Source organism: Brugia malayi, assembly GCF_000002995.4.
Source record: "Brugia malayi strain FR3 genome assembly, contig: Bm_v4_Chr4_scaffold_001, whole genome shotgun sequence".
Lineage (NCBI taxonomy): Eukaryota > Metazoa > Nematoda > Chromadorea > Rhabditida > Onchocercidae > Brugia > Brugia malayi.
In genome coordinates, this window is record NW_025062478.1 from 6,390,641 (window position 1) to 6,408,443 (window position 17,803).

At 28.6% G+C, this 17,803-nt stretch overlaps 1 protein-coding gene across 1 annotated transcript; it reads right to left on the reverse strand.

Moving 5' to 3' along the window:
* Window positions 1–11,439: 11,439 nt before the first annotated feature.
* Window positions 11,440–14,176, reverse strand: Bma-mpst-7 (Uncharacterized protein; the record flags this gene model as incomplete). Its single annotated transcript, XM_043081865.1, has 8 exons — window positions 11,440–11,754; window positions 11,840–11,917; window positions 12,061–12,210; window positions 12,393–12,588; window positions 12,657–12,823; window positions 13,149–13,298; window positions 13,676–13,756; window positions 14,018–14,176. 8 exons carry the CDS (start codon window positions 14,174–14,176, stop codon window positions 11,440–11,442), a joined length of 1,296 nt encoding a protein of 431 aa, XP_042937799.1.
* Between the last annotated feature and the right edge of the window lie 3,627 nt (window positions 14,177–17,803).

Here is a 17,803-nt window from a genome sequence, read left to right on the forward strand (position 1 = left end):
AGAATGATAAAGGAAAGTAAAATTATGCAAAGATCATCCACGATAACCACGATTTATGTGAATAGAAGAAGTATACTAGGCATTATCTTTTAAGAATAGACATTTGGTAGCCATTTGGCCAACGATGAATCAATAGAATGCTAGATGTCATTTGAATTCACGTTTACTTGTAATTTAACAGAAAGCTAAAGGTTATCCAGAGACTGAGACTGAGAGGTAAAAACAATTTATGTTTTCTACATCATGCTTTGGGAGAATAAGGGCGGAAAAGGACAGCAGCATATTCAAAATAATTTCTCATCACAAATAAAGTTCTCTGCTCTTAGCAAAGATTGAAAATTATGACCAACCACACTTATAAAATCTTCGGTGCACTTAGACACAAACGCAAATCTACTACATATATAAGTAGGATCATTTTAATAAAACCGATTTGTTGTAACAAATTTGTTGACATTCTGAAAATCATTATGAAAGGTTCCTTATTCATATTAAATAAATGAGTACTTATATTAAAAAATTGGGTAATATTCGCAAAAAAGTTGAGAGAAATGAAATTCCACAATAAGTGGGAAATTCATTCCTTTATATTTATGTGAAAAATTTGATTGCACTATAATACATCAGTGCCATCATGAAGCTTAGATTTAGAATTCATTGAAATTCACTATGATTGTTTTTGCAATACGCAGTGATGAATTACTGAAGGTATTGAAATAAGTTGTTTGTGAATCATTATAGTGGTGTTGTGATTACAGCATATTATCTAGAAATTTTTAAGCGATAGAAATGATTTAAGAAGTTTTGATATAACCGAATAATAAACAATTTAAACATTTCTGAAATTTCAACTCAACGAAAACTTTAGTTATACATTACCTTCTCAATAAAAACTGAATGATTTGAACTTAAAGCAATTTCATTTGTTTGCCTGTTAATTAGTAAATTTTGTTTAATTTCAAATTGCATGCTAAAAATGAAACGGATGTTAAAACACTTCAAAAAGTATTCGCAACCATCAAATTTTATATTCATAAATTTATTTTTCATATAAAGTTGATTTAAAATTTTATGTTCAATGAATTTTTTATGTCTGTTACTAGATGAGTTAGAATGAGCTGCTTGAGACCTTGTTATTGCAAATATTTTTTAGCAAAAGGAACAAATGGCCACAAAATTGAAAATAAATAAAAATAGTTAAAAATACTTATGAGCTATGAGCAAAATTGAAATGATAAAAAATAAAATCTAACTTCGGAAATTGAAAAAATTTTTTGAAATTGTAACAATTATTTGAAAAATATTAACAAGTTTACTTATAAAATGTGACAGTAAAAAGATTGTTCAAATTTAAGGCATTTATATAAACGTTATTTCAAGTTCCCTTCCATCCATTCTCGAAATAATAACAATAATAAGTTATGAATGATTGAATTTCTGCATTCTTGTACTGAATTATAGTTGGGAGATTTTAGAAACTGAGAAAAAAATGGGAATTATAAAAATGATTTGACTGTTCAATGAATTTTTTATGTCTGTTATGAATTTAATATTGAAATGATCAATGATGTTATTAGAGGTAATTAGCATCAGTTGCCGTAACATATACAAATTAAGAAATGCAATAAGGATAAAAAAACTATCTTTCTTTTCTGTGGCCTTTATTTAATTGCAACCCTATTTGAATGTATTGATTTAACTGGTATTAACTTAAAATAATATTTGATAATTATAATTGAGATAATTAGAATTTAATGATAAGTTATTGCTGATACTAATTAAATTAAAAAGTGCATATAATTACTGAGCAGTAGAAATTCTGAGCTGGTAATTACAAATAATTCATACCTTTGAACATTGGTTGAATGAATCTTCGTAACGAATTAATATTTAGTTATGATTTAAAAAATTAATACTGAAGTTATCTGATTCTCACTTTATTAAATTTTTAACTGAAAATCGCAGATGACTGCAAAAATTGTTTCATATGAGTACGCAGCTATAATCTGCAGAATAGCTACTAATTATTATTTGTTACTCAAATTATTTTCATTATGAAAATGATGTGCAAATGCATGAAAGATAAATTCAGTTTATCGATGTTAAAATAAGATTAGTTGAATGACAGATAAAATAACTGATTAATTAATTGACTATTCTGTTTGCAAATACTATATACATCTTTATTAATTAGCATTTTATGAATGTAGTTTAAGTCGTTATTATTTGTTAGGATCCAGATATCTACGAAAGACTAAGTTAGAGAGATTAAAATTTTTAAATTGCAACGACGTCCTGAAACATTTTTAAGCTTAAATGACACAGTCATATTACAATTCATTTTGTCAACACAATTGTGGAATAAGATGCGATTTGTATATTTTGGTAATTCTGTCAACGATACATGTTGTTGCACTTAGCGCCTATTAGACAACAGAGCGCAAATGTATAGCATTAACTGTTCAAAAAATTTCTGACAATTATGTTAAAATTTCCAATGAGAAGAAAGTTTGCATTACAATGAAAGACAAAATACAATGTATTCAAAAAAGAAAAAAAGGAAAATTTTTAAAAATTTCTAAGCATAAAGTTAGTTTCTATGAAGTTTAAACCAAACAATAATACATGCGAGCAAACTTTTTACATAATTTCAGTTCTTATAAGGCGCAGTAAACAAAACCACACTTTTTTATAATGAAAAGTACCCAACTGCATGTTCCTACAATTTATATTTTAGACAGTGACTGGAAGATTTTTATATCAAAATTTATGAATTCAAAGGTTAGATACATTTGTTTTGTTTAGTGTCATAGTCTAAAAATCTTTAGCTAAAAATTCATCAATTATGTCTGAAGTAATCAGCGAATAGTTCATTCATAATACGCAGTAATAGTTAGTTAGGGCAGATCTGCAAGTAAGGTGTGATATTAGTTTAGTAAGCGAACAAGAAATGGCAGGGAATGCTCAATAAGGAGTATTCAAATTTTATGATTTAAGTTCTGATAGCATTATTATTTATCAAATTTATGAAGAGCCTCATAAATTGGTTTCTCAAGTTCTTTTCCTTTTCAAAAGGAAAATATTCGGGAAAATTTCCTTCATTTAGGAATCACCAGTTGTATAAAACTAAATAGTTCATTAATAATTGAATGAATTATTGAAATAAATTTGGCTTTCTTTCGATTAATAAGTAGTTTTTACTTGTTCATCATTATTGGAAGTTCTGAAGAATAAACAATAGAGTTATTTTGAGAGGAGTAAATTCCCGACTGAATTTTGTCCGGAAGAAATTTTCTAGCAGTGAAATGAAAAATGCTAATAAAGTTTCGTTAGCTTCGTAGAGATTCATTGATGCATGAAAGAAATAAAATTATGAAATTCTTCAATAACTCTTTAGGAATAGCTTTACATTTCACAAGACAAATAGTTGTCATTTGAATTTGACGAGGAATAAGTTCTGATGCAATAAACTTTTCAGTAAAGACTGAAGAACATTCGTGACTAAGCTATAAATTATGTTCTCTCATTAAGCGGTAAGTTAATTAAGCTGTTCATTCTTCTTACCCTCACTTTATCAGTTTGTTGCTTCTGTTTCTAATTTATTAACTCTCACTTATTTGAAAAATTCCTAAAGTCGACTGAATAATTAATATTTCTGATAATTTTTGCATGAAATTGTAATTAGTAGTTGTCGCAGCTTACTTTTTCTTATTAAATCCGCCTCAAATATCAAACTCCATTTTTTTCTTACTTGTTTTTTTTTTCTTTTTGTTTTTTAAATTATTTTCAGGCAAGAACTAACATGTTCAGTCGAATTCGGTGCTTGAAGCTTTACCCAACACTTCCATATTTTTATCCACTTTTCCACAAATGGAGAATTTCCGCAGGAAAGACCGCAATCATTTCAGGTAATATGAAAAGTTTAGTAATAACACTGCTGATTCACAGCTCTCTGAATCAAGCGCTGTTAATTTGTACCTTTAACTTGAAGTACTTAACTTCTAGAATTAACATGAAGAATTTCACTTCTATATTAATAACACTCGACTGATAGAATTTCTGAGATTACAATCTCTTACCTCATGATTCGTCCTAGAGATTTGAAAAACTGTAACATAATTTCTGTAGTTTCATTAAAGAAGCAAAAGTAGGGAGGTTAAGGGAAGTCAGTTAGTGGGAAAAAGTAGAACAACATACAACAAAGTAAAGATATTGCTAGAATTTGTCGTTTATAAAGGAGAGATCGAAGATTTGAAATGAATCAATAATATTGCATTTAAAGGAAAATCGACAACTGAAAATAAAGTCAAGGAAGACGCTTTATTGGTTTTATTCAGCCTCCCATTTCAGCTCTATTTCACTTCCACTTTTAAAAATAAACTAATTAATCATCAATCTTTTATACCATATGCGATGACCAAGTGAGAAATGAACAATCATCAGCTCAAACTAACATGGAGAGTTTGCTAAACTACTCAAAATAGATATCGATAAACTGAAAAGACTAGAATGAATTATAAGAATGTACCCTGAAGTGTCGAAAAATATCAATATTTTGCTTGTTGCAATCATCAAAAGAACGATAAATTAAGAACTTTTTATTAAAAAATTTTTTTCTTCTCATTTTTAATATTCAAATTTCTTAAAAGAACTACTGAAGAAAGTCTAGTCTTTTATCTGACTCTTTATTTGGAAAAAATTTTAGAGCAAAAACTTTACTTAATTTTAAATAGAAGGCTTTTTTAGTTCTTCAAAAAAAAAAGTCCATTTTCAAGGGAACAGCACATCATATAATTTATGCTAGTTGAGAAGTACTCTAAAAACTTTTTTTTTTATCAAACGAAAAGCCATAAGATTGAAAGCAACTAAAAAAATGCTTTAGTTTTCAAGAGATTAATAAAAATTATGCAACGATTCTTTTGGCTTGCGAATCCTCATCTAAAGCCTTCAACAAGTGACCTTTAGTTTGAAAAAAGTAAACTTTATATAAGCTGACGGTTCACTGATAAGGAACCGAATTGCAAACAAATTTTGAACGGTTTTTGTTGGTATGTAGCATATTTGTGGAATTGCGAACGAAAAGAAATCTAAAAAAAGGTCGTCAAAAAGTCTGCGCTTGTTATCAATGATCAAAGGTTTAATTATATGCATCTTTATTTGATAAGATAGTCGTACTTATCAATCATTGATATTTTATCACAGCATTGAAATTGAAGATCATGATGAAGAATGGAGTGGAAAGTATCAGATGGAAGAGAATAAGTTTTGTTGCGAAGGAAAAAATAAGCATAGGCACAGGTACTTGTCACTCGTTTATTTAATTTCTTCAGAGGTTTCAAAATTCGCAAACTTATTAAAATATTTTTTGACATGCGTATCAAAATATACTTGAAATAAAAATTATAGTCATCAAATGAAATATGAGAGCTATATGACAATTCTGATTTTATTATTGCCTGTTTTACATACTAGCAATTTTCGCCAAATGCTATTCACAATGGATAGAACAAAACATCCGACGCTTTTGAATTCTTAAAAAAGGAAAAAGTCTGAGTCATCTACTACATGCTATGAAAGTTTTCCATAGACCAAGAATAATAGCATTGCAAAAAGTGAGTAGTGAAGAGATAATAATTTTTAAATTCAATGGATAAATTCAGAATAACAAGCGAACTTAAATTTTTTGTCATATAAATATTTATGCAATTCATATGAAAAGACCAAAAGAAACATTTCTTTTGGTGATAATAGCATAACCTGAAAATAGAGGCTCATTTCTGCTATGAGAAGGATGAAATGATGCATGAAAATTGTACTACGTCTATTTTAATATAGGGTTTGAATATCTATCTCTTTCACATTATTTTTTAAAGTTTTTCTCTAAATTTGCAACAAGAAACCAACCAATTACAAGAATATTATCCTCTACATGTACTTTACTTCACTGTGGTACTTCTTGTAAGCTAAGATTACCAAAAAACCGTATAGTTTAACATGACACTTCATGTATAATGCCAGTTAATGTCCATAATTTAATATCCATTTGTTAATTAAATATGTTTAGAAATTGACCATTGTTGTTACCACCATCACTCGTTATAAGTTGCAGATCTTCTTTTGGTAAGGACATATTTGTGATAATTTGATTTGTTATCATCATAATTCGTGTTAGCGGTAGATATAGTGCCATGCTGAATATTATTTATTGCTCAAGACAAAAGTTAGTTCATCACTGTCCATCAAATATCACATCTGAAATTTAGGACGAATTTTTCAAGCAAATGTGCCACGAAGCAAAAATGCAAATATATTCGATAAGAGGTAAGTATTGACGATTAGCCGTTGAAGAGTCAATTTTGTAGTGCAAAAATTTGCTTAAATGTCACCATAATATTATAATTGCAAAAATATATACTTATTTTAATTGAAAAAAAAAATAAAATAGAGAAAATGTAATCACTGATATCACATTGCAAAAGGATAGCAATGTCAGAAATCAAAGTTTACAGAAATAGTAGTAATGGATAAGTTTGAACCTATTATCATTGTTATCACCATCAACTGCAGTGAATACTAAAACTCTTGAAAACTTCGTCAAAACCAATGCTACGGAATTTGGTAACCAATTAAATGGAAACAGCTGAAGTATTTGTTGAAATTAATATTCCACTTTCAAGGAATGGGTGAAAATGATGTGCGATAAAAGTTAGTTCACATATATATTATATATATACTTAATAAAATAAAAATTACATTAACGAGTAATCTAATATAAAACACAATACATTAATAATATAACTACAAAATATAATATAAATAATATGAAACAATAATAAATATAAAATAACAATATAAAGTATAACACATTTTAATTGAAACAAAAAAACTGTATGAAACTTTACGCCGAATGAGTAGTCTTCTCATATCTTTTGCATTGAATAGTATGAAACATATTTTGTATATTTATAAAAAGCTTCATTCTGTCTCCTTCAAAACTTTATCAATTTTAGTTAATAGAATATTAGACTTTAAATGCAGCGGATTTTAGTGCTGCGTGGCTTTCCATAGATCTTACAGTATGATGAAAAATGCTTCATTCAAATATCATTTCATAACAAATTTGAGTTTCAGCGAAAAATGTAGAAGAAAGTTTGACAGACCAAATTTTTTCTTTTTTGAAACTGCTAAAACAAGAAGAGACAAAAGGAAGAACTGAGACTGAGGTTATAAAGTTCCGATATGTCAAACATAACAACTATAAAATTCAAAAAAAAAAGTACACGATATAATCATTCCAGCAAGAATCTCTTTCATGGGACTTAATGTCAGAATTTTCTATACATACATACTGAAGTGAAAATATACTAAAATTGGAAGCATTGCTTCAGATACAATCGAACGTTAACCAATAAAAGATATCCTTAATCTGATCTGTTTGTTTGTTACTAGAAAAAAGCATGTTCCATTGTTCTAATAATGATACTGAGGAGAAATTTGATTGAAACCATTGAAAGTTCTTATGAATTATAATATAGCGATGTTCTGGAAGGAAGTAAATTAACGTGAAATCATAATTATGAGTGGAATTGCCGTTATGGTACATTGGTACTGATCTTTGGATGCATAATTTAACTAAAAATGCTGAAAAAAACTCATCCACTAAAAGCATAATTTATGAAAAATTGCCAGCTTTGACCATTTGAATGATGTCAGAGTTTGCTGCAGCTATTAAATTGCTATAAGCATATGTATAACTCAGTAATGATATAAAATATTTTTAAATTGGACTGGTAAATTTAGAAATGTGTAAGATTGTTCTTTCACTTACTGAAATTATCAACTGGAAAGATTAATTGATCTGTGACAAAACTATTTTCAAATGATATTATTACATTCATCAGTAAAATTTAATATTTATTTTTACAGATCGCAATTATGAAAAATAATTCAGCACAGAATAATTCAAATAAATTAAAAATTTTGTGATTTCTGTGATATTTGATGGAAAATAATTAAATTTGAAGTGTTGAATTGTGCTTCAAATTCCAGTTTGCCTTTATGCAAATGCTGAGGAATTGGTTTCTAAATGGATGACAGCATTATCATTTGTCTTTGCTGCTAATTACTATTGTTATCATTTAAGCAATAAATAAATGAATAAATGCAAAATAGTTCGTGAATTATGGATTGATAGGATGAATTTTATATATGACATTAAGCTGAATGCCGTAGAATGAAGTAGAAATTCCACAGGGATTATGAAGATCGGAAGAAAATGGGTGGAAGAAGGAAGAGAATGTGATGGCGAATTATCGTTTTCAGTTTAAAACTAACTAACACAGAGTTGAGAGTATCTAGCTTCTAAGATAAGCAATTTTAATATTTCAAAAACATAACCTTCAAATACATTTGTCCTATAAAAAACACAAAGCAACTGTCATTGTAAGCTGTTACTTGAAACAAAAACTATTTTCAGCTCCATAATGGACAACACCGCCATTTGCCAATGAAGAGTGGATTTTTTTCTTCTCAATTCACTGTCCTACTGACATTGAGTTGTATAACCATTAGTGAGAAGCTTAAGTGACTGATTCAGATTTGATAAGAAAAATTGATATGAATTAGAACTGAATAAATCATGCAATAAGAAATTGTTAGATGAATATAGTAGAAGTTATATTTCCAGAGAGAGAAAGAAATGTCATTTGGTTCAGCGGAAAAAATTCCAGGTTTGAAATGACCAGAAAATTGTATAGCGCTGTAATTGTGATACTTGTAGCTAAAGAATGCGCTAAGACAACTTTTGCAAAGATTTATGTCCGCAAGAAAAATTTACCATTAGAAAATTATTAAATTAAATAGCATTGTAAACGATCTTCAGAGATGTTTAAGGAAGGAAATTTATTCAATTCAATGGAAAGGTGTTCATGATACTTTTTTTTTTTTAACAAGAAGTTTTCTTTTTTTATATCAATGGAAGGATGCAAAAAATCTCAGACTATTATACAAAAAGATAAAAATGGATTGAATTTTACGAGTAAGTTGTACGTCATGATAAAGTTAATATATACTATGATATGAGATAACTTGCATATTGAATTTGATTTTATCCAAAAATTCATAATATCTCAAAACTGGTATTTACAAAAATAGTGATCTTTATTTCCTCAAGTTTAATTTCAATAGATATTTTTTGAATTGATAAATTCAACTATATGACGTCATTTTTAGCTATGAATATATTTGAATTTGGCCTAATTTGAAAAATTATTGAATCTACTAGAGTAGATTAGCGACAAATTTATGTAGCGAGCCACTGATGTCAACAAAGCATACACAAATAAAGCAGTCGGCAGAACTCACCATAATTAGATATCTCTTCTATCCAAGCCTCAATTCCAAAGGGAAAGATGGGGTTGTTTATGAAATAATAATCTCTATGTCAAGAGAATGCGTAATGTTAACTAAGGACGGCGCTCAATTTGAACAAGCACAAAAATCTAACTTCACGTTCATTGTTAGAATGCTGAAAAGGTTCACATGTATTCCAAATATTTTAGATTTTATTTTTTTGGATATTTACCAGACTTTTCCCAAGCATTAGCCTTTCTCAGAGATTACACTAAATATCAAGAAATTGAGCTAAGTTAGATTATTTCTAGAGTGAACAATTTCCTAATAAATAGCCTGAACTCTGACACTTGACTTTACTTGAGCTAATTGTCAAAAACGTTACCTTTACTTACTTTGAAGCTAAATTAGCTAAAACTGCAGATCGCACTGAAAATGAATTAAGTAGTCTTTTAAATAAATACCATTAATGGCTTGTTAGCTCATCGAAATTCTTTAGTGAATGAGCATTAATTATGGAAAAGTAGCAAACATGCAGTCTGCTGCTGCCCAGTTCCACGTGTAATGCAAACATTTTGTAAACATAAGTAAGTTGACAAAAATTAATTGAAAAACCTTATCAAATATCGGTTATCAGAATCCGTGAATATTAATTTGGTTTGTTAAAATATCGCCAACTTTTTTGGTATCGAAATCACTTTTTTTGTTGGACGGAGCACTAATGCCATTGATCCATTTTTATAATAAGTTTAGTTTAGATTTACTTAAGAAACCTGATTCCAGTATTTGAAAGGAGATATGTTCGAATGTGCAACTAATGCTTGCATCTTGCCGAAACATATGAGGAAGCTGGTGCTTTTAATAACTTCCAGTAAATTTTGAAATATTTTTGTTAAATTAACTTAATTGGGGTTAAAAATATTATACACAAGAGATTAACTTTCATTAACCGAAATTTCCGTGAGAAATTCTTGCTTCGTATCATTTACTACAACGTTAGCAACATTAATCGCTCTAACATTCTCTAAGTTGTTTGCTTGTTGGAGGCACTAAGTTTAAATGTAAAAACAGTCACAACTCTTGGTTATTTGTCTTAATCCAATTTAAATAAATTTTTGTTTCTAAAGAGAAAAGAAAACCGACTGTAAGTATAAGAAAAAAAAAGTGCAAAATGAATAAAAATAATGTTTGAAAAAGTGTAAGCCTAATTTAAAAATAAAAAACGAAACTAATTGTAGCATTCATAATTGTGCTCCAAGTGGAATTCTGATCAGTGACAGATTTTTTGGTTCTAAAAATATATTATTCAGATTAATAGTGCTTTTATATTCAAATTTAAAAAAAAATATAACAACTAGATTACACGTATAAAACAGGACAGTAGATCAAAAACCTTTAATGTGAGACCAAAAATTAAATATACTTTTAATTTTAAGCAACAAATTCAATATTTCATAAGCTTTTTGAATAAAACAATATATTTTCATAAATGTGGCGGATTATTTTTCTTCTGAATACATTTTGAAGAAAGGAAGTTATTTGTTAAAAACTTTTTTTTTTTGTAACCACCTAAAACATTTTTCATTTGATAAATGAAAACTTGGTGTTAACAATTCTCTCTTCATTTCTCTTTTCAAATCTGAATTGTTTTAATAAAGATAAAAGAATTAAATTTTTTTTATGAAGTTCATACAATCTAAAATGTACTAGAAAAATAATGGAAATTTTCAAAATTTTCTCTCATTTTGGCAAAAATTGACGAGTGGAAAGCTCTGAATATTTATATTTTCCAGTTTCTTTGATAGTTGAGCCATTTTTTTATGCATTTTAAGTATTTTATGTATTTGAAAAAAAAAAAAAAAAGCAATTATGTATTTTAAGCGCAGTCTGTAAATTGATTTATCCTCTATTGCAAACATGAAAACGTAAGATATTCCTATACACGTTAAATGTGAAAAACCACACGTGAAGTCAGGTTCCGTCGAAATATAACTTCTATCATTCGAAGAATCGATCTCATTTGATCTGTACACACACACATGGAAATATAATGGATGATACAAATACAAAATAAAATAACATAAGTATTTAAAACTTTTTCTTTGGTATAACTTTGAGAAATTCGGGTGCCCGTATAAGCCATTCTGGCCAAGAGCCTAAATAAATACTTGAATTGTAGCCAGACTTCCTCAGTGCGAACCAGATTAAACTAGAACGAATAGCTGATGAAGAGTAGACGATTACTGGTCGATTCTGATTGAGCTTTCTTGAACGAAATTGAGCTTTCAAATCCAATTCATCATGCCACTTCTGATTATGCCAGTCATAAACAACTTTTGCTGGGATATTGATTGCTGATCGAATATGACCGTATACTGCATTTAATGAAATGCCTTCATATTGCTGAAGAATAAAGGAGATAGTGAAAGAACAATATATCGGAGTGATTAAAGTGCTATTTATGAAATTCAATGAATTACCAATTTACCTCACGATCCTGGCCATCCACTAAATCATATGTTCTTAGTTCCGTGTTTGTGAGAACGTCATCAAAGGTGCAAATTACCTGTTGTAAACAATCAATAAGTGTCAGTGAAATGTGATATATAAGACATTTCAATCTCCGTCGTGAATTTATTTTTAATTGTTCAATGATTTTAAAATTGCCGTCGATGATGATTTGACATGATTGGTCACTCATAAGCTTACACTGGTATTCCATTCAGCCCGGAAATGACCGCTACGCTGCGGATATATACCATCACCACTCTCCGTCATATATTGTGCTGAATTATCCTTCAACTTTTTCCATTCGTTTATACCACCAGAATATAGTGAAACTTTCTGATGTCCAAACAGCTGAAATAAAGGTAGATTATAGTTAACACAGAAATTGATAAGTATAATTTCTGTTATACGATGAAATTATTATCATTAACATATCATAGCAAATTGCTAGTCATCATGTGAAAACATAATTACTGCTACTAGTTTTTCTGATTTGAATAAAATGCAATTTCGAAAATTTGCAACTTTATTACCGTAAAGATCCAAAAAGCATGCGTAGCCCAGACAACTTCTCCTCGATCGTAAATAATTACATAACAGTCTGAATCTACGCCTAAACTTCGAGCATATCGTTGAAATTGAAGCGGATGAATGGGTGCACCGTTTACACTCAAATTTCCGAATTGTAGGAGACGTGCTGATTCAATATGTTCCTCGCGGTATTCTTTTCTTAAATACGATTATCCATGTATAGGAGTACGTAAAGGATAGGAAATGAATGAAACATTGAAACTAACTTCGATTCTTCATTTCGATCAGTACCCGCTTCAAACAAGCATAATTTCCGCTTTGTAATTAGCAACGTAAGGAGAAAAGTTGATGTAATATCGATATCTACCTTCGATTTTATTACATTTGTATCGAAACTACTGAACATATTTCCATTGGAATAATTATCCTGAATCTGTAAGAGTTGTTAATTAAAACTTTTTAATTTCTTTTCAATTTTTTTTTTTTAATATCTTATGCATAAAATAAGTAAGAAAGTAAGAAAAGAAAGTAAACAAAATCAGATTCATTTTTCACTTATTTGTAGAAAATATGAAAAGGTTAAAGTTATAAACCTTTTAGTTTATATAATTTCATTACTATAATCTAGCATAACATAAAGCGCTTTAATTTTTTTCAGAAAAATATTGATTTTCAAAAAAAATGTTTGTTACTAAATGAAGATAAAGAAAGCTAACAGTTATTCCTGTCAAATTTTCGTCACATTTTGATTTACATACTTTAGGAATTATGGACTGTCGTATATTTTGAAAATTGCTGCCTTTTTTAAAGTCCCAGACCAGAAAATAAGCCAACAATAGAATGAATAGTATAATTGCTGTGGCCAGTAAAGAGCCCAATGACATCAACTTTGAATTACAACCATTTCTCTAAAAGTCTTGAATTAATCACTTCATCATTCCACTGCACCCTTCAAATTCTGTGATTTCAAATTCTGACATAGGTGCACATCTCAATGTATCTCAACAGCTTGTAATTCACTGAGTTTTCTAGCTATCAGTGATATGGCCAATTTGTGTGATTGTCCTAAGCCTTCAACCAAGTCTAAGTTTTAAAAGTTCAAGGACATATGAGTCATTGTCATACAATTCCAATTATTTCGATACAACAATGTATTTAAAATTAATTTAACAACTTTTTTTCAAATGCGGAGAGAAATTGTGACAGTGGTAAAACAACAGATGAAATTTATACAAAAGTTAGAAATCATTCCTTTTTTTGAATCACTTTTTAAACAAAATGGAACCTGTTTATGCTCTATGACAAGATGCGTTGGAATAATTTTTTGCAGCGAATTTATCGGCGGTAGTGGTGGTGGCATTTGTTTCTTAAATTTCAGTCAAGGTAAACTGAATGAAATCTTCAAAAGAATGAACATCGCATTTACTGTTCAAAACCAGGAGTTAGGGAAGTATTCGGACAAAGGAGAATCAAAAAAACTTAGAAATAAAAATCCATCCTTTTGTATTCTTTTTGTGGCAATATCGTAATTTCAAAATTGTATTAAATTTAAGTAAGCCTGAGAAAAATTCGATTTCAAAAATTTCTTTAATTAAGCCTGAGAAATTCGATTTCAAAAAAAAATAACCTGAGAAAGATCAGGTGGCTTCGAATAATAATATTCAGGATCCTCATAATCCTTCTGTGATCGCAAAGTATTATTGTTGCAGTTACTTTGACTGGATAATCCATTTAGATCACTATGGAATGTTCGAGGTTTAACAAACTGTGGATCACTCAGCGGCATTTTCGTTTACATGCGTTTAGTGTCTCTATGCCCGATACTCCTCTTGTGACTCTTATAAAAAACCATGAGACAATTCGATTAAAGAGTAAAACCAAATGAAATTAATCATCTGATTCTGAAAAATGCAAATAACCGTAAATTTCTATCGCTTACATGAGCGCTTCTTTTAAAAAAAGGAGCGAAATTAAAGTTATTGAGTGCTTTTCGATTGGTTATTATTAATGTCATTTGTGAAATGCAACATGCAAACAAGAAGATGAAGTATTAATAAGCAAAGAGAGTAAACAACTATTAGGCAATACTAATAGATTCACCACGATAATCAGTCTGGTGACAAATAATAAGAAAATATGGCGAAAAGAATTCGGATAACATTGTTTCAACAGTATAACGTAAAAATTCGAAACCTTTTAATTGGCGTTTGGATTGATTAAGAAACAAGTTATATTAAATGTATCAAAAGAACATTATAGATTTGAAAGCACTTCTTTCCATTACACCTTATGGATTCAAAATAGAAATTTTGTTTTACTGAAAATTACCTTGCATTTTCAGTAAATATTTTGATTTTTATATTTACGTAAAAAGGATTTTGCTTGATGTGTTATTGAAATGGTGAGATGAAGTGTTAAAGATAGGGATTTCATTGTAAATATTAATGAGGAATTCTTCAGAAAAATGCTCTGTTGTTAATTAATGACAATAAGGACTTTATACTTTGAAATTTTTTGAATTCACTTCGCTTCCAATCTGAAATTTCTCATACGTATTATTTTTCCCTTAGATGAGCACTAGTACAATTAAAATTGGAAAAGGCAACTATTGCGGAATGGCCTAAATATTTAATTTTGATATCTCGACCTTCTGGAAAGAGTGCAATATTTCGGGCATGATATTCTACGACGGATATATGAAAGCATGCTGCCTAGATAATTTTATTTACTTTGTTCTATTTTTAGAATGTTGGAATATGTTCAGAAGGATTATTACAACCAGAACATTTAAGATACTGAAAGGTTTTGGTCTCTGATTTGTGCATTATTTCATGTTTAAATTCTAGACAATATATTCCTGTAAAAAGCATAAAATTTAAATCACAAATTGAAAACTAATAGAAAAATTGTGCGCATTCACTATCTACCGAGAATAATTTAGCTTATATAATTAATAAACTGTGTAAATAAAAAAGAGAAAAGCATAATAATAATGCTAAGAAAGAAGGAAATATCCACCATGGTTTACATAACACTGCTCTGCTTCCTGTGAAAGATTAAGCTGAAGCATTTTAAGGCGGATTATACACTCCTTACATCTGGAACAAATGTTGACATAGTGGAAATTAGGCTAAAGTATTTCGAAGATTTCTTCTAGAAGATCTCATTTACTGACAATAAATAAGGAAAAGAAAAAACGGAAGTAGAGGAATTAATAAAAATAAACTCGGCAAGAAAAAAGGCGCCGTCAACTGATAGTTAATATAATGAATCGCTTCGAGCCGTCAATTATTGAAGAAAATTAAATTTATTTTAGTTTTATAAAAAAATACTCTTATAAAAAGTTTGGTATAAAAAAAACTGGTCGTAATTGTAGATAGTAAAAGAGTCTAGCAAATATGATAAACATATCTTCCAAGAAATTCGTGATCAGTCTAATTGAAGTATCACCGCGAAATCATACTGCGACGAAGAACGCACGACAGTAAACATACATCAGTTAGATTTCATTGTTCATTAGAATTTCTAATGATGTCAATAGCGCCATACTTCATTAATTTGATAATACATTATTTTACGACGATCATGACGAATTGGATGCAGAACATATAGGCTGTAATTTAATTAAAGTAAATTTTCTCATCTTCGAAAAAAAAAATGCGAATGCATTATATGAATAAATTTTAAATCATTAATGAGCGAAAAACCATTGAAATTAGAATTAGTCCTTTATAGTTATGGAAAAAGAAAGATTTCAACTTTTTTAAATAACAAAAAGACAACAGTGACTCTTTCATTTGGTTATTTCAGAGTGAAGAGAATAAAGACGAAGAGAATAGCGATAAAATGCTTTTGAAGGTCGCAGCTATCAGTCTACAGCGGGTTTTCAAATTTTTTGAAATATTTTATGTCATTGAAAAAAAACCTATAATAATGACTTATTGTGTTTTTTTTCTGGTTTGGTTAAATTACCGCACTTGCAAAAAATGCATAATAATTGGACAATTATCATATTATTTTGCATATTTTGCAACCGACGTGCTCAGTTGTACACATATACACTCTTATGTATTTCAATGTATTTATTTGCTGTAAAAACGGAATGTGAAGCTAGAAAAAGAAGTGATTAGAACAATAAAGTGGTAATAAATGAATAGGTGAAGAAAATATTTGATCACTGATCATTGAGAAGTTCAAAATATAGTAGATAAATAAGAATTTATGAATCCTACTTATAGAAAAGTATGATTTCACTGAAATTAAAGTATTAATGTATTTAAGACTTTCGAAAGTGTTCTTAACATATCGCTAATTTCCTAATCCTTACATTCTGGTTATTCAATTATCTTCTAATAAATAAATTGAAAACAGTAAATAGTTTTTCAATTTCAAATGTTTCAATGGTGAACAAGAAAAACGAGAGAAATACGCTATACAAATTTACTTTTTAATCTTTTTATTGTCTTTCTAACATTTTTTTTTATTTCCACTTTTGTAGCAGATGATATATGGTGTTTTGATCTGAAAACAGAGCTGTTAAATGAAATTTTGTTCACTAGATCAGGTAATCTATCACATCGAGCCAAATTTGTAATTTCTGTAAAAGTTTTGAAAATCCAAAATATCGAGAATTCTAAATCTGCTCCAGTTAACTAGGTAATTTACTAACCAAATTTATTATATTTGGATCAGTTTTAATATAAGTTGACATATGAATTTGACAGCCTTCAATTTCTGAAATTACCACCCTCAATTATCAAGAGATATATTCCATGTATAATTTAGCTCGCATGCTATTGTTCTAATAATAATATAAAGATAAACTCTCGAACTCCATATCAACTTTTATTTCTTGAGATATTTAATAACATCTCAGTTAACAGCGTTTTAATTTTCGCAAAAAAAATTAAAAAAAAATAGTTATAAAATGGGGATGATTATTCTGCACTCGACAATAATGATTGAGATAATAATCAAGTGATATACAAAATAAAATTTATTAATAACAGCAATTTTGAGAAAGCTGTAATATTTTGTGAATTGTAAAATAAAATAAATTATTGCTTGGATTATAATATTGCAGAGGCGATTTTGACAATTCAAACAATAAATTTAATTTTATTCTAAGTGCAAGTCTTCACTATAGCAAAATAAATTGAAAAAAAAATTAGCTGTGAAAAGTTAATTTTATTAGTGAATGAATAAGTTATAGAAGCTTTAAAAGAATTAGTAAATGCAATATCATTTTCTGTAGCTTAACTGCTTGAATTTAATAACATTTCAGATATATTTCTTTTTTGGTATACAAAATAATAAACAATAAATTGCTCATTAAAATAAATGGAGATAAAATGATATTCGATGAAGAAATAATCCATTTTCCTGAAGAAATTCAAGTATGCCTAACAATAGT